Genomic DNA, 17,953 nt, shown 5'->3' with positions numbered 1-17,953 from the left:
TAAGTGTTCGTAGAAGGAGGAAGAAGTCCTTCTGATGTTTGACCTAAAGCCCGACAGACACGTGGCCGATATGATCTTATTATAGAAATATCGATATCAGCGTAAATGTCAGCCGATGACAGGAAATTGCAGCACAGAAATGTCAAAGATGTGTTTGAGGTTATTCAGGAACACACCAGACTATATATATGTGTATGTGTGTATATATATATATATATATATATATATATATGTGTATATGTGTATTCAGTCATGAAATATTCTACTCTGTTCAGCTCTTAAAGGGACACTCACGTTTTACAGGTGAGTTTCACTCATCAGGAGTCCTGTTCGCTGTGAAAACTTCCATAATAATAATAATAATAATAATAATAACCTCATCATTCCTCTGGAGGAGCTTTGTCAAGCCTGAAAATAAAACCCCGGTGATGTCACGGTGATGTCACGGTGATGTCACGGTGATGTCACGGTGGTTATATTCCTCAAGCTTTGTCACAGTATTTGTCTATTATATGGTTTGGGCTGAAATACCGGCAGAAGTAATGTCGTTCCCATCAGACTCGTCTGTGCTTTGTGTTGGAGCGGCTCCTCCTCGATCATTGGATTACAAAGTGGCTGCATTCCATTTAGGTGAGCCCGTTTCAGGCGCTGGTGTTGTGAACGCTGGACCCGAGCCACTGTTTATGTTCCGCAGCTTTTTGCCGTGTTCTGTGTCGTCGTCCGGCAGATTAAATTGTCTGTTGTCCTAAGTGTCTGTTGGGAAATATGCCAAATATAGAAATGATTTCAGTAATGGCATAAAGAATCGCCTAACTGGACGCTCGCCAAGATGCAGATCGACAGCGTTCAAAGTCATCACGGCGTGGAAAATGGTCATCGGGGAATTCTGGGAAATTTAACTAAATTTAAGTTTTCAGCACAATTCCCGCGTCAGACTGGAGAGCAAACGGTCGTTTATGAACGACTGAACAACAGATATGGATTAAAGCAGAATATCTCATTAAATGTGGACTCATGGACTCAACAACGCTCTTCAGTCGTTGGACGTTTGAATCACGAGTCACACGTACTCAGCCACCAAATACTACATTATAATAATACTACTACTGTATCCTGATCTTTATCTGTAACCATGAGGAAACAGCTTTAAACACGACGAGTAACAACGAGAATGTCTTCTGTTGTGTTTGTGTTTAAATGTTATTCATGCATATTTAAAGCGTGTCCGGTTTGTTCTTTACGGACAGAGTTCTGACTCCTTAGTGGTCATTTAAGTGGATCCTGAACTGAGCCGTGGTGTTGATGAACTGTGTCTTCCGGGTCACACTGACTGTGAGCAGAACGGATCTGTGTCACTCGACCAATCAGAACAGCTGGTGAACCTGCTGGTTGTTCATTGAAGTACACTTTATTTTCTGTATGAGACGACAACAACAACTCAACATGCAAGTCTCCCTATCTCTACATCATGTTATACAAATAATGATTCTTTAGTTACAAAATATATAAATATTTAAGACCATATGTACAGAACATTTACATTACTACATCCATCACTTTAATAAGTTTATTACTATATATACATTTAACAGGTATTATTCTTTAATATTCTCATCATTATTATTTGCATTGTTATTATTATTGTTAGCATCATTATTATTATTATTATAATTCTTAATCATCTAAGGGTAACTCTCAAAAAAACAAAGCATGTCGCAGAAGAGAAAACGGGACCATACCTGACGTTACTGGGCCTGAATGGTGGCGGGGCGGAGGCCGTCCGGCGCTCCGTCCCCGGTGAAGCATGGCGCTATGCAGAGCACGAAGGTCAACGGACGATTTGTACAAGGTGACAACGGGGCTACACTCCAGCAGCATCAGGATTCCACTGAGGTAAACAATGACAGAGCTTGGAATCTAGCACGTGACTTTCACTACCCCAACACAAGGGTCCGGTTTGTCCACATAGAATAAGATTCACCGCAAAGAGGGCCGGACCGGTTCTGCTCTCCTTCTGAACTGTGAAGGAGTTCTCTCGTAACACGGACACACACACACACACACAAACACACACACACACACACACACAAGTCGTGTCAGTTCACCTCGACCGCGGTGTATTTAGTGGTCGTACTCATCAGCGCGTCCCGGTACCATCAGAGGAGTTGGTCTCTTTCATTGTAAACATTTCTGTTGTGTAAGCCAGCTGAGCTTCCTCTTGTGATTACATCATTCTGTGTAGGTGTGCACAAACACTACCCGGTGTAGAGTTGTGTAGGCTCACAAGCACACACGAAAAATAGGCCTTTTCTCTCCTCAACCCCAACACACACACACACACACACACACACACATACACACTCTCACACACACTCACACACACTCACACACACACACACACAAACACACTCACTCTCGCTGTCAGCTGTCTCACTCTCACCTTCCCACTCCCTCTGTTCCACCTCTTTGTTGCTTTCCCCGTCTCCTTTCCTCTCTCTCTCATCTCTTTCACTCTCCTGCTCCTCCCTCACCCTTTCCTTTTGCTCCATATCTAAGAAATTACACAGTTTTTGCTCTTCCTCCTTTGGCGGTTGTGCAGCTGGCCGTGAATCGGTCCGTGCAGAGGTCCGTGATGGGCGGCTATCCCAGAGGGGCTGTAGCGATGGCGCAGCTCCTCGTTGTTGATGTAGCAGAGCTGCACGGGCCGCGGGATTGGCTCACCCAGGAAATAACCCTCGTCCGCCTCCGACTCGGAGGAGGAGGAGCAGCTGGAGCACCACGGGTCAGCGGCCTCCGTGTACCCGTCGCCCCAGCACGGCCCGCCCAGCCCCACGGGTTGCCAGCCAGCGTTCTGCAGGGTGAGATCAGAAGTGGTGCGGGGGCAGGGCCGCTGGGGCTGCTGCCTGTACCCGCCCGGGTCCAGACCGAACAGCTCCCGAGCGGCGTTCCCGGCGGGGAAGCGATCGTAATCCTCCTGGACGCGGCGGTAGGGCGGCTCTACCATTTGAGCGGGCCGGTCCGCCACCAGGTGCAAGGCGTTGTCGGAGCGGGAGCGGCGAGAGCGTTTGTGGTGGCGGCCGCTGCGGTGCTGCCCGTTGCCGTGGTTTCCACGGTGGTGTTTGCGGCGTCTCGGTTGCGGCTGCGGCTGCTGCGACGCCGCCGGTTCCTGCCCGTTGATGCGGCGGCGGGGCATCCTGTCGCTCATGGGAGCCATCCGCAGGTTTCCGCTGCTGCCCATCACCCCGACGCGACCTTTGCCGTCGAAGCCCAGCGGCTGCGGGCCGTCCCAGTACTGCAGCGGGTAGCCGACCCTCAGCGGAGCGTACATGTTGTTGTTGTAGGGCCGAGAGGAGGACAGCGACTCTGTGCTGTGGAACTGGACCGAGGAGCTGAGGGTGCCCATGTTGCTCTTTTCAGACACATTCACTCCAGAGTCCTTGCTCAGGTCGGGCATGGAGAACCTGGACAGATGCTCCTGACGCTTGCTGACCCCGTCCAGAGAGTTACCCGCTAGAAGCAGAAATCACACGTCACATTTTCATACAGTTTGGTGTTATATCTTATTGTACCGTACTAGAGCTGCCCCCCCTTAGTCCACTTCAACTTATCGGTCGTTTTTGTTACTAAATTACTTTAGTGCACATATCTGGTAGGTTTAAAGTGATGCTTTTGTGTGGTTCTTTGTGGAGAAACTCAGTTTTACAGGTATGGTGATTAAAATCTCGTGTGTTCGTCAACTAAGAAGTTTCTGTGGTGGAGGACAGCCCGGTAGCACACTGTGTCATTTACATCACCGTACCCATAGCGTTGGCCATCGTGACGGAGTCCGTGGATCCACGAGGAGTCTGCTCTAGAGGGGTGAGGGGCTCGTTGAAGCTCATGGCGTTGATGGGGTTCCTCCTGGTCAGCGGGGGTCTGCCGTCTCTCTGGAATCCATGCAGGCTGATGCTCCTCTTGTCAGAGAAGCCCTGGTTCTGGCTGGACATCTCATTGAAGCTCATCTGGGTGCGCAGCTTGTTGGGCCTGAACTCATCCTGGCTGTGGTGGGTCCAGTTCTCATTGAAGGAGTGGCCCCTCAGAGCAGCCATGGGGGTCCTCTTGGCGTTGCCCTGTTCCTTGCCCCAGGAGTCGGGCCTCTTCCCCGGGTTGGCAGCGGTCTGAGCTGGAGGATGAGCGTTTGCGTTGGGATTGTAGCCCTGCCTGGGGTTACACTGGGCCAGCAGATGTATAGGTGCTGGTGTGGGGGAGGGTTCCCGCTGGGGGCCCTCATAGGCGGCGGGGACGTAGGGGTCGTCCCGGCTCATCCACACCTGGTTAAGGCTCGGGGCGCGGCTCGGAGTGCGGCTGGGCGTGCGGTTCGGCGTCCTGCTCGGGGTCTGGCTGGACGAGAGGCTCAAGCGGTCCATCTGAACCGCGAGGGGTTCGACTTCAGCGGACAGACGGTCCGGCATGGGGGGAGGAGCTGACTGGCGGGCCTCGGCACTCCGCCGCTCCTGCTCCGCATTCCTGCGCTCCTTCTTGCCGATCTTTGTGCTGTGGCGGGACTCACGGGAACGAGCGCTTTGGAAGGCCGAGTCCGAGGAGTCCGACTCGTCTGGATCCTGAAGAGACAAGTACAATTATTAAACTGCTAATATGAACAAAATACAGTTTACAGTATGTATGAAAACCCAATAATAGTATAACCATATCTTCGGTTACACACCTGTCCGGCGCTGCAGGACCGTGAGCAGAAGATCTGACCCTGTTTTGGCAGGAAGGGGCGACCCAGCAGGGAGCGCTTGCACCGGGCGCAGCAGAAACACTCCTCGGTAGCGTGCCAGTGCTGCCCATCATACGTCATCTGGCCCTGGTCGATGCCTTTTGTGAGATGGGGGGGAAAAAAACAACCATTAGTTTATCAGTAACTGCACAAGCCGTCTAGTGTTAACAGCTTAACAAAGGTAAAGTGATGGCAGCTATCTAATGCTACTGTAACGATGTTATTCTACAGTCTGTGCAGCTAATGGACACAGTCTACAGTCTGATTCCAGACATTAGCCGGTAGGTTAAGCTCAGATATATCATTTGTGATTCTTTTCCCAAACACGATCTCTGGATTTGAAGATAGGCTGAATATATTTCACCAGCCCTGCTCCCCAGCTAGAGGAAGTAATCATCTTTCACGGCTCCCATCTGGATTCAACATGAGCATCCTCTGTAACACGTTCACTGTTACTGGAGCTTGGGATGATAATAACCATCCACATCTCACTGCACTGGCTCCGCCTCTCCACAGCTGTGGCTCACAGAGCTGACAAATGGCTGATAGAGGTTCTCTGTGGTGTTAGTGGAAGAACAATGCATCCATGTGTTTGGGTAACAGTTCATATATGTAATCAAACAGTACCTATGTGTTCTCCACACGCGTCGCAGTACTCCGCATAAAGCGACTCGAAGCAGTTGCAGCAGTGAGGCCGTCCGTCCTTCATGATGTAGCGCTGGCCGCCGAGGGTGGTCTCGCACTCGTAGCAGCAGAAGTGCTTCATGTGCCAGTGTCTGCCCTCCGCCTCGGTGCATTCATCAGCAAAGATGATCTGTGACCGAGACAATACGTTCATCAGCGAGGGTGTTCGACACACAGATGTAGACTTGTTACGAAGATGAGCTTCGATGCTGCTGAAGAAGCAACATCATACTGGAGGGTGGTGTTTGGGGTACCTCAGGGCTCCATCCTCGGCCCCTTATTATTTTCATAATGTCGTGAAACTAAAGTGTTTCCTAGTCATTTTGCCCTATGGTCCAACTCGTCACATCGGGACCATTGGTGTCACTTCTGTAACCTTCTTGGTAACCTAGCGGGTCAAGCTGTGACCCGTTACTGTGGCAGTAAACACGTGGTCAACGTCCAAAAGAAAATACTGTTCAGGCAACAAAACCACTGAGTCAAGTTTAGGAAAAACACCATTCAAATAAGTATGTAAACTAAGTAAAATGTAAACAACATAAGTACAGAAACTACATAACTTCAAAATAACTCAACAACACTTTGGGACCTGAACACCGGCTGATCATACGTATCACATGATGCGTACGTCTGTCTGCTATTCAACCAAATCATGGTTTCTACTCTCAGATTGTTGAGTTTTAGAGATTAAAGAAAATCTAATACCACTGAGGATCTCCATGACATTACAACTACATGTTGATCATTTTTAAGCTTCAAATAAATCCAAAATGATTGTTAAAAACAATTCTCACCAATATCCACAGCTGGCAGTCCTATTGTGAGTGCTAACCCCCCCCCCCCCCCACCCACACACACACACACACACTTCATACTTTAAGTAAACAAACCTTGGCAGACTGGAATTAGTGCAGAGCTCTGTGGTTCAGAGTTATTATTATTATTATTGTTATTATTATTGTTTATTGTCATCTCAGGCCAGCTTGCCTCACACCGCGGTTAGAAAACAAGCAGACTGTCTGAGACGTGGCAAGAACACCGAGACATCTTTTCTCTCCAGACCAGATTCAACCAGCTATGAACCATTCAGACACTTCCAACCCGGAGGGCTGGAGGCCCAGACAGGCGCACCTCATCACAGGCACAGCAGCGGGGCTTCATCCTCTCGGCGTGGTGCCGGCCGCAGAGGATCTTGCCGTCCTGGTAGAAGTAGATGAGATCCACCAACAGCTCCTCACACATGCTGCAGACGAAGCAGTGAGGGTGCCAGCATTTACCATGACCCGCCCTCGCCGCAAAAACCACGATGTCCCCTCCGTTTATTTGACCGCCGCACTGTAGGAGAGAGGAGAGGCAAAGGAAGGAAGGAGAGAAGAGAGGGAAGGAAAGGAGATTAGATGAGAGGAAAGGGAACGAAAGTAAATGATAGGAAAGAAAAGGGAAGGGAAGGGAAGGAGAGACGAGAGGAGAAGTAAAGGAAAAGAGAGAAGACGAGAGGGAATGAAAGGAAATTAGATGAGAGGATAAGAGAGAAAGGAAAGGAGATTAGAGTAGTGGAAACAATAAGAGGAGAGGAAAGGAGAGATGAGAGGAAAGGTAAAGAAGTAGATAAGACGTGAAGTAATGACAGGAAAGGAGATGAGAGGGAAAGAAAGGGAATTAGAAGAGAGGAAAAGGGATGAAGAAAAAGGAAAGGACATGAGATGACAGGGAAACAATAAGAGAGGAGAAGAAAAGAAAGGAAAGGAGATGAGAAGAAACAATAGGAGAGGAGAGAAGACGAGAGGGAATGAAAGGAAATTAGATGAAAGGAGAAGAGAGGGAAAAAAGAAAGGAGTTGAAAGAAACCAATAGGAAAGGAGAGAGGAGAGGAGAGGAGAAGTAAAGGAAGGAAGGGGATGAAGTAGGCTTGGCAGAAGACAAACTAAGATGTGGAGAGGGAGGGTGAGAAGATGGTGTTTGAAATAATATTTGATCTCTTGAAGATTTGAATGTTTTCTACTTAATATCATTTCCATCTTCTGATGAAACATCAAACAGAAGCCTAAAGCAGTAAGGAGAGAAGAACATGAACAACGGGCTGAATCCCACAGACATCTTCACACAGAGAAGCCTTCATGCTGAGTTGTTGTCCTTTCGTATCTTCACTCAGTGAAAGGAGCGTAAAGGAAGCTGCTGGTTTGTACCTTGTCACAGATGGCCCCGTTCATGGTGAGGGGGAAAGGACGGATGTTGCCTCTGCCCAAGTTGTCCTTCTTGCGTTGGTTGCTGAAGAGCTTGAGCTCTCGTTTCTCCTCCTCGTCCAACCCGTTACAGTAACGCACCTGAACAACACGGTTCATCGTCATCATCGATCACAACGCTTGTGAAAGTCGTCACAAAGGTGAGGAAGGTGAAGTGTTTACCTCGTTGTCGTGCGGTGGCAGCTGGTGAAGGAGTTGTTTGATGCGGTATTTCTCTCCGGGGCTGTTTATATACGGGACCTTCTCTTCTGGTAAGGAGTTATAGTACTGATGCACCTGAAACACAGAACATCAGACGAGTGACACTCAAACACTACACCTGCAGTCACTGAAGCTGAAACACATAATATCAAGTTGACATGAAGTTGTTAGCAACGTTAGCTTTCACTTCAAGTTTCTGGTCATGTGACGAAGGTTCTATTCCTGAGATGAATCTCTGTTCAGCTGCTAAATGCTCCACTAGTGCTAAGATCCATGTAAAGCTTTTTCACTGAACAGCTGATGAAAGCAGTCAGAGTGAAGCAAACTGTTCATTTGTGGCTGGAAGACGCTCACAAAGACGCCGTTTACATACAAGTAGTCATGAGATCCATGACTGTTGTAGAAACACTCAGCCGCTTCAGAGCAGCCTCACCGTGGCAACTCAGTCGCTATGTGTCCCTTATGCTAGTTAAAGGTTTACATAATATGATAACTAACCCACCTAATGGAATGACTTTCACATGAATTCATGGTTTTTTTAATGTCAATACAATGTGTTGTTGCTTTGCCCTCCATCATCCCAGCCTTCAAAACTAGTTTCAAGGATACAAAACTAGCCACAATGTGCTGCTGCTGCTAATGCTAATGCTAATGCTGCTGCTGCTAATGCTGCTGCTAATGCTAATGCTGCTGCTGCTGCAGACACGACCTTGAACAACTGATGTTCTCGTCGCTCTCGGTTAGAATTCACCGCAGTAGGACTCTTTTGGTCTGAACCTCCTCTTGTATTTGCATGTAAGCGGGTGAAACAGAGAGAACCTTGATTGGTGTTTGAGAAGTAAACACTCAAAGAATGGAAAAGCAATCTTGTCACTTGTCTCCGATTCTCTGCAAAACAGCAATTGACACAAAGTGGTCTGCTGTTCAGTGCGGTGTAAAGATCTATTTTGCTGAGGTTGTTGTGATGCAATTTACATAATCAGTGGGGTGGAAAGGAAGTGGGTCTGCGTGTGCGGCCCCTCGGATTCATTATAACCCACACACTTGTTTTATTCTGCGCTGTGGAGGGGGACACCGAGCCTGATGCCAGGTGTGCGAGTCGGGGTCGCTGGGACTTTCTCCACAATCTGCCTCTTCAAGAGACGAGAGCTTCGAATGGAAGGAGCAGGTAGACATTAAAGGACGAGTTCTGAATATTCACCGTCATGCTGCGTCCTTCTTTGGCGTCAGGCTGCAGGAAAACACTTTGACTTGAGCTCAAACAGAAAAACCGAGAGCAGATATTTTTTACACGAGCACAAAGAAGAAGCCCGAGTGTGAGGAAGGAGGGCTGGAGCTGGATTAATCTGTGCAAGCAGTAATACTGGAGATGTTTGAGGGTGAGGACGTGATATACATCTATATATATATAGATATAGATATATATATATATATGTATATAGATGTATATGTATACATATATCACACAGATATACATCTGCTTTGTTCCAGAGATGGTCGCACTGAGCTGTAGAACGTTCTTTGAGTTGTGACAGCTCAATGAACTGTACCACAGGAAATGATGTTTCTTCTTTTATGATGCGGGTCACGTTAATGACATCGTGAGGAGACAAAGCTGCAGTGATGGGCTTAAAGACCGTCACATTGAAGTGCATTAGAAGAAGAAAAAAAGCAACAGGCAGCTACAATTGCTGGCACCCCCTGTAGGATGAGAGAGAACCTCTTTCAGCATCCTGTCAAGATGGCTGACTGGAGAAAATGACTGTTATCAGCTCAGCCCGTCATCTGTTAACAGAGCCCTCGGAGTGCTGGCCTCACTAAATAAAGACGGGAGAGTTCCTGCCCTGTAAAGCTGAACAGAGCGGCGCACATCTTGTGTCGGGACGGACAGAAGCTTCACATGTCCTCCTCTGGATGTGCACAAAGTGATCACATTAGCTTGGTCACGCACGCAATTAAAAGATATTTTAAACTGCAAATGAGTCGTGACAGGGAATGGTGAAACCTGGATGCAGAAACACATCGGCACACATTTCCAATTAGATTCATCCAAACATTCAGCGACTCAAATTACTTCCATTCCTCTGGGTTTGCCAGGATACACTAGCAGGACAAACGTGAGGCTCAGCGCATTTCATGACAAAATAACGGTCATAAAAAGTCTCACGTTTCTCTCACATTCATGGAGAAATGTTGTGATCATCTGCTGGATGGTGATGGTGAAACCACATACATGTTTGAATAAGTAAAGGGTTTATTAATACGTAAGTGCATATTTTGATAATCTGAGACTTTTCCTTTCCTTGATGCCGGCTGTGGTTCCTTTCCTTGATGCCCTGATTCTGTCTGACTGTGAACTCGCTTCCTACACACTGTCAGCTTTAACACCGACAGCTGAAAAATGTCCTCACAGTTATTCTTCCAAGAAACGCCTGACAGTCTCAGTGATTTGTACGCCAACCCTCCGCCCTCCCCTCCTCCCCTCCTCCCCTCCTCCGTCACCTCAAATAGACCGAAACGCCGTGAAGGAGACTTTAAGAAACAATAGTGACACATTGTCTTGTTTTCAGATCAGTGGATTCCCCGTCTCAGGATTATATAGGCAAATGCCACGGATACTTAATCGTCCAAATAATTGAATTCTTCTGACCGATTCGATTCAATTTGATTCGGTCTGGCTCCGCTAGATAAAGACAATCAGCGCCAGCTAATGAAGCACTGAACCCTCACCAGAGGAAGAAGTAACCCGATACGTTTACTCTCGTTACCGCAGCAACGTTCTGTGTGTTTGAATCATTTTGATTTTACATGACCCTTAATGAAGCCCAAGTCTTTATACACTGTGTGAGGAATAAACAGAGAAAAGGAGATAAATCAGAAGCTGCACGAGGGCGGAGCTCCACGTTCAGACAGGTGACACTCCGGAAATGACGCGCCGAGTTCACGAACCGGGGTCACTTCAGACACGAGTCAATTAAGGGTGAATTTGGACCTTAGAGACCGAATGGACCGGTTTGAACCGGGACAGAGAGGCCGAGTGGACCGGTTACACCATGTTTTGAGAGCGAGCCGGTGGAGACGACGAGGAGGAGGACTGCGGAGGACTGTGGAGGACTTTGCGGTGCTTTAGGACTCGCAGGGTGCCGCTCAGACCACATCAGACAGGTGAGCAGCCTACAGCAAGGCAACACTAATCTCTGTTGCCTAGCGACATAGTGGCGTGTGCGCGCTGCGCAGTGTGCGAGGAACTGCACAGTCTCTACTTTGCTGTAATGTGTGTGTGTGTGTGTGTGTGTGTGTGTGTGTGTGTGTGTGTGTGTGTGTGTGTGAGTGTGTTTGGCTGGAGTTGTCTCTTCTGCTGATGATTTATTCTGCTGTTGATTCTAAAAGACGTTTCATGAGCAGTGCTGTCCAGAGCTCGTTTTAGATTTCTCTCTTTTCTGGTTGATTCTGGTGAAGGACGTCTCACTGAGGAATAACACATCATAAATAATAAATCTATTATTGATTATCAGTTGTATGCACAGACTGCAGAGCGCCTGTCTGTTGGTCTGGACACTTGAGAACAAATTGAGATTGAATGTAATCTCTCATGTTATATAAAGATGTCCTTTCATGTCTTCTCTATAAGATATTCTCTCCCCGTCTGTGTCTGTGTGTGAGTGTGTGTGTCTGTGTGTGAGTGTGTGTGTGTCTGTGTGTGTGTGTGTGTGTGTGTGTGTGTCTGTGTGTGTGTGTGTGTGTGTGTGTGTGTGTGTGTGTCTGTGTGTGAGTGTGTGTGTGTGTGTGTGTGTGTGTGTGTCTGTGTCTGTGTGTGTGTGTGTGTCTGTGTGTGAGTGTGTGTCTGTGTGTGTGTGTGTGAGTGTTGTAAGCTTCTCTGTGCTTTGTTGACGCAGCCTTTTAGTGCATGTTGTAGTACATGTGAGAGTGCATGTGAGCGTGCATGTGAGCGTGCCCCGCTGGCTGGCTCGTGGCCGCCCCTCATGCACTGCACTCATAAGGCGGTTGTGCTCAGGTTACGTGTGTTCTCTATTCTGTTATCATCTCTCCACCTCTGGTTGAACACCTGTGACTTGAACGGGACGGTGTGGGGCGGTGTGGGACGGTGTGGGGCGGTGTGGAGCGGTGTGGGGCGGTGTGGGGCGGTGTGGGGCGGTGTGGGACGGTGTGGGGCGGTGTGGAGCGGTGTGGGGCGGTGTGGGGCGGTGTGGGACGGTGTGGGGCGGTGTGGGGCGGTGTGGGACGGTGTGGGGCGGTGTGGGACGGTGTGGGGCGGTGTGGGGCGGTGTGGGACGGTGTGGGGCGGTGTGGGACGGTGTGGGGCGGTGTGGAGCGGTGTGGGGCGGTGTGGGGCGGTGTGGGACGGTGTGGGGCGGTGTGGGGCGGTGTGGGACGGTGTGGGACGGTGTGGGGCGGTGTGGGACGGTGTGGGACGGTGTGGGGCGGTGTGGGGCGGTGTGGGGCGGTGTGGAGCGGTGTGGGACGGTGTGGGACGGTGTGGGGCGGTGTGGGACGGTGTGGGACGGTGTGGGGCGGTGTGGGACGGTGTGGGACGGTGTGGAGCGGTGTGGGACGGTGTGGGACGGTGTGGAGCGGTGTGGGACGGTGTGGGGCGGTGTGGGACGGTGTGGGGCGGTGTGGGACGGTGTGGGACGGTGTGGGACGGTGTGGAGCGGTGTGGGACAGTGTGGGACGGCGTGGGGCGGTGTGGAGCGGTGTGGGGCGGTGTGGAGCTCGTGTACCTGCTCAGGACTCAGGCCGGGGGGAACCCAGGCGTACTCCTCCAGTGCACATCCAGAGTCATCATCAGAGGTCGAGTTCCTCTGGAAGTCGTACATCAGCTTGGTGATGGTTTTCTCCATCTCCAGAGACATGGCTGTCACAACATGCTCCTCTACACAAACCGCTTCAGTGGACACAGGTTCTCCTGTTGAGGAAACGAGAGAGAGTCAGAGAGGAAGAATACGCAGAGAGAGCAAAGGGAGGCGGGAGAGTGGAGTCTTATTATTCTTCTTATTGGTATTCCAGGCTATATGTGGAACCTGCAGATTTAGACGCTCCGGTGGTAAACACCAGGTGCACCGGCTGTAGAATCATACTTCTCTGTCTTACATGTTCACTGGGAGAAGACATGAATGGTGCAGATCTTCATGAAAAATGCATTCAAGATTGATCAAAGTGTCCAGTGGCTCTGTGAGGCTTTACGTGATTAATGTTAATTTAACGCGCTATCATGCTGAGTAGCATTGAACACAAGCTGAGGTTTGTGGAAATAACATTTGTTCTGCAGGTATTTAGTCATAAGTATTGGACACATTTTAATTCTGGCCTGATGGTGATGATGATGATGATGATGGATGGATGGATGGATGGATGGATGGATGGAGAGTTAAGGGATGACAATCCACAAGTGAAGAGATCACCAAACTCTCTGAGATTCATCCTCTGGGAACCACGAACATCTGAATCAAACTGTGGGCAGAGGTAAAGTGAGGGGATCCGCTACGTTCCTGGGGTTCATCCTTTGGGAACATCTCATGACAATCCATCCAACACCAGACAGACCAGCATTGCCATCCCTCGAGCCACGGGAGAATGACTCTTAAAGTCATAAATCATAGCACCTTATATTTAAAACGATCTGTACGAACAATGCTTACAGACTCATGTTATCAGCATTCACTGCTTCACTGGAACGAATAGATAAGAGATCAATTCAAGTCTTCTCCTCCTGCCTGCAGAACAGCTGCACACTTTAATAACACATGAATAATTAACGGGGGACGGTATCGCCTCCACCACCAAAATATGAAAATGAAATGCAACTCGTTTTCAAAGGCAACCAGAAAACTTAGCGAGGCAGCAACAAGAGCAACGACGACTGCTGTTTACATCTCACGGCTTGTTATTCTGAGAGCTGATGAACAGAGAGATATTACAGTCAATTAGTGTAAAGTGGAAGGAAACACACCGGGTTGTCAGAACCTAATATGCATTTAAAAAGCACAGTTTTATTGTAATACAACGAGAGGTTGAGCAACGTGGACATGCCAGCTCAGAGAAGTGAGACGTCAGAGGAGATGTTTCTTTTCTTCCTGAGTCTGCAGCTCTGCATCAAGGAGACAGCTGTTCCCTGACAAACACAACGCGCCGTGATGGCCGGTGAGACAGTGTGAACAGGCCCCGACATTTATGATTCAAAAACGATTTTCAGACTAGCAACATTTCCCACCGATTGTAGAAATCATAGAAAGAACAGAGCTGAAGCAGGAGCAGCAGACACGTTCACCTCCGTAGAGCAGAGCTGTTTATCCCTCTGAGATGGGGGCTGCTGGCTTCTTTGTGGGGAGCGATCACAGGTACGTAACCACCAGCCTGTAACCTGTAGCCTGTAGCCTGTAGCCTGTAGCCCGTAGACTGTAGCCGGCCATAATGCAAGTCAACACAACCTCCATTAACGTTTGGCTCCGTTGTAAACAGGACTGTGAAGGCAGCATGCATGAGAATTAATTAAAATATAATAATTGTTTGATTGAGTCGGTTGTTCCTCCAAGGCTTATTTTGAACATGCATTTGTTGTTGACATTTTGGAATTACGCTTATTTGAGAGTTAGATGAGAAGATTGATAACACTCACTAACAAATGATATCTCTTAAATATAGAGAGGATCTCATTCACTACCTACAGGTGAGACGGAGTGTATTTCCCATGATGTCACATTATTCCTTTAAATAATTCCAGTTTCAAATAAGCTTTTTTCACGCAGACATTTTGACACGTCGTAGCAGGAACACCACAGGTGTAACAGGTAACAATGAAAGCTGGTTCCGCGGTGCTGTGCACGCTGACTCTGTGACACGGCTTATTGGGAAAATTAAAATGAAATGGAGCCATAATTAATGTTATGAGTTATACCTGAGTTTGATCCAGGTGGGAACCTTCAGTTCTGAAGTTCACTTCTCTCTCGATTTAATACCTCATTAAATATTGTAAACATGAGTTTATGGTCTTAACTGCTAGTTCAATGCAGCATGAAGCTCATTTAGTAAATTATTGTCCATTTAGTTAAATAGATGACAAGGGAGGACTAAAAATGTCAAATTCAGCGATTCGGTTGAACTTAGCTTCACTCTCTCCAGTCGCTTCAGGCTGCAAAAAAACAAGATGGTGACGGCTGAAAACCAAGATGGCGACAGATGAAAACCAAAAATGGGGAAGACCAAAAAACCAAGATGGCTACAGCCAAAAAAAAAAACAAGATGGCGACGCCTGAAAACCCAAATGGCAACAGAAAAAAACCCCAAGACTGTGACGCCCAGAAACCAAGACGGCGATGGACAAAAAAGGCTCTGTGTCTCTATTAAAACCAGTGAAGGAATTCATTTTGCACTCACTTTATTAGACGGGGGGGGGGGGGGGGGGGGGGGTGACGGCGTCACCGTGTGCACCAGTGCTTCGACTACCGGTCCCTTCACACCCTCTTATTAAGACTCGACTGCATCGTCAAACATTGTCGATGCGATGAGTCGTCTCTTACACCCTAACTTTTGACTGAATGCACATTCGGCCGGTGCAGAAGGCCGCTGATGAGTGTGTGACTTTTTGACGTAACACACACTCGCCAGGCCGACCGGTTAGTCACCACACACTCCTCTGTTCTTCCCCAGCGACACGGGGCGAGAGCGGAGACGAGCTGTGAACTTCTGGTTCCCGGAGGAGGCTTACTTTGGAGCGATCCATGAAACAAGACGTGGGAAAATACATGTTTCAGTGTTCTCTATTTTGTGAAGTTCCTAAAATATTCCTAATCCTAAAATGGCTGTGTGTATATATAATAATCACTATATATATATAATGTAATATAATTCAATTCATCAGTGGAGAAGACTGGATACGCTTCTCTAAAGACCAATATCAAGCTATTGTATTAATACCCTGAATTAAATTTCTTGGTCAGGATGTGAGATGAACTCAGTGAGGGGTTTGATTGAAAGGATCAGGGTCTTGTAGTCAACGTTGAGTAAAGGTCCACAGCAGAAATGAGCAAACACGGGCCGTTGAAGCGAAACTTTTCCGTCACATGAGCCAGAGGTCCCTCCTCTCTGCCGTCGTGCTCCGTCCAGAGTGCTCTACCTGGTGTTGACCTCTTCATGTGTCCCACAGAAACCAGACGCAACCAAAGAGTCTCAGCTAAAGAAAAACCCGCTGTGCCTCCAAAGTGCTCTCAAGAGCTCAGAGCTGGGTGTTTTCAGAAAGGAGCCTGTTGTTTTCCTCCGGGGTAAAAAACCCTTTGGCCAAAAATGTGTTGAGTGACGACACGGTGACCCGGAGCACCGGATTCTACTCCGTTCCTCTCTGAATGAATTCCCTCCAGGTGTTTCTGAGATATCCCGGACGGAGAGCTCAGAGACATAATGCCTCCTGCCACAGCTTTTGTTCTGCGCTTCATATAACAATAACCGCTGGTGTTTTATTGTCTCATAAAGACTCAATGTGGCCTTTCATGTCAAAGTGAGAGTGGCTGTCTCTTTGTCCCGCTCACAGAGGGACCGGTGCCACCTGGTTTAGTGGCTGAATGCACAGTCTGAGACGTCACTCCGCCGCTCTGAGCGGACTCACAGCCGTGCTGTACGCTCTCCACTTCTTCATGACTTAACTATCCAACTATATAACTACTACGACTCATCCTCGGGCTGCTTGGAGTCACAGTACTCCCTGTGTTCACAGTAAGTTTAAAGGAACAGTGTGTAGTCAACAGTGTGTACTCAACAGTGTGTACTCAACAGTGTGTAGTCAACAGTGTGTAGTCAACAGTGTAGTCAACAGTGTAGTCAACAGTGTAGTCATGGAGACTGAGACTCGGTCAGTACTCGTTACCGGAGAACGAGCTGATCCACACGGGGAGCACTTCCTGTAATAACATCACGTTTGATAACTTTTCATCATCATCCACCGTCCAGATTTAAAGTCCACCTGATGGAATCTGTCGGACGAGTTCGTTAATAAAGTACGCGGTTAAAAAATGGCAGATTCAAATTCAAAATGGCTGACTTCCTGTTGAGATGCTTTCGTCGTACGTCTCCACTTCTGCCTACCAAATGGATGGGGGGGGGGGGGGGGGGGGCGCTCTCGAGCCATCTTGCTCATATTTCAGAACTCTTCCAGCGTCGTAAGCCTCTAAACTGTGATTCATTTGAAGAGAGGACTCTTAATAACTGATGGCAGATCCTTAAACAGGCGCTAGATGTACAATCAGTCACCGCTGTAGCGTTTAGTTCACCGCTCAGAGCTTGAACCTGGAGTGTGGCTGCAGTGTGACGGTGATGCGCTGATCCTCCGTCAGGCTGCGGTCCGCTTCCAGGTTGGAAGAAAGAAAAAGAAAAAAAACAAAACGCTGCAAGTTGCCGTGGCAACCGATTGCCGTGCAAAGTCTCGAACAACATTTTACCGAAGAAGCGTATGATTCGTATTGATTCAACAACATACTGTACTTGTACTACTAGCAGAGAGAGACGGAATACCTCCACCGTCTTCATCAATCTTTAAGTCCTTTCTCTTCACTCAGGTTATATAACGCATCATGTGTTCGCTGCAGGCGCATCATAAGTCATTACTGACTCTGGATTCAATATTATTTGTATTCTTCATAATTTGCCTCTCCTTCACTTGGATCCAATTAGCTGCGTCTTGATTTACACATAAATGAAGTGAGATTAATCAACGTCTCGGCGCCAGAGGAGAGGAGATCTTCGCTGTAATTGGGTAATCTTGAGAACAAAGAGACGAGGCTCTGCGTATGAACTCGCTACGGCTCCGAGGTCGACGAGAGAGAATAGTGTTGTGTGCGAACACGGTATCTGGAAGCAGGAGCAGTAGATGGAGGGCTGTGGATGCAGCGCCGAGAGCAACGCTTCTCCTTTTTCACGTGTCATGCTTCACCCACCTCCCTCCTTCCTCATGTGCCTCTGACAGGCTCTGTGTGGGTGTGCATGAGAGAAAGAGAAGGAGAGGGAGTGATGGAGAGAAAAAGCTCTTATTTATGTAAAAGCTGACATGAGAGGA

At 48.2% G+C, this 17,953-nt stretch overlaps 1 protein-coding gene across 2 annotated transcripts in view; it reads right to left on the bottom strand.

The window, feature by feature from the left end:
* Nucleotides 1–256: 256 nt before the first annotated feature.
* The window catches only part of LOC137886907 (prickle-like protein 2), a 59,965-nt gene continuing 42,268 nt past the window's right edge, over nt 257–17,953 (bottom strand). For both annotated transcript variants that reach the window (XM_068729599.1, XM_068729598.1), the window contains exons 2-9: nt 12,633–12,817; nt 7,852–7,965; nt 7,633–7,770; nt 6,578–6,781; nt 5,390–5,576; nt 4,706–4,860; nt 3,800–4,601; nt 257–3,510 (exon numbers count right to left, since the gene is read on the bottom strand). In XM_068729599.1, coding sequence (XP_068585700.1) covers nt 2,552–3,510; nt 3,800–4,601; nt 4,706–4,860; nt 5,390–5,576; nt 6,578–6,781; nt 7,633–7,770; nt 7,852–7,965; nt 12,633–12,764 — 2,691 coding nt within the window. In that variant the 5' untranslated portion in view covers nt 12,765–12,817 and the 3' untranslated portion in view covers nt 257–2,551. The remainder of the gene's footprint in view (nt 3,511–3,799; nt 4,602–4,705; nt 4,861–5,389; nt 5,577–6,577; nt 6,782–7,632; nt 7,771–7,851; nt 7,966–12,632; nt 12,818–17,953) is intronic.

Source organism: Cebidichthys violaceus, unplaced genomic scaffold, assembly GCF_023349555.1.
Source record: "Cebidichthys violaceus isolate CVI_PGR_0920_01 unplaced genomic scaffold, fCebVio1.0.p SCAF_47, whole genome shotgun sequence".
Taxonomy (NCBI): domain Eukaryota; kingdom Metazoa; phylum Chordata; class Actinopteri; order Perciformes; family Stichaeidae; genus Cebidichthys; species Cebidichthys violaceus.
This window is presented reverse-complemented; position numbering and strand designations above follow the sequence as displayed.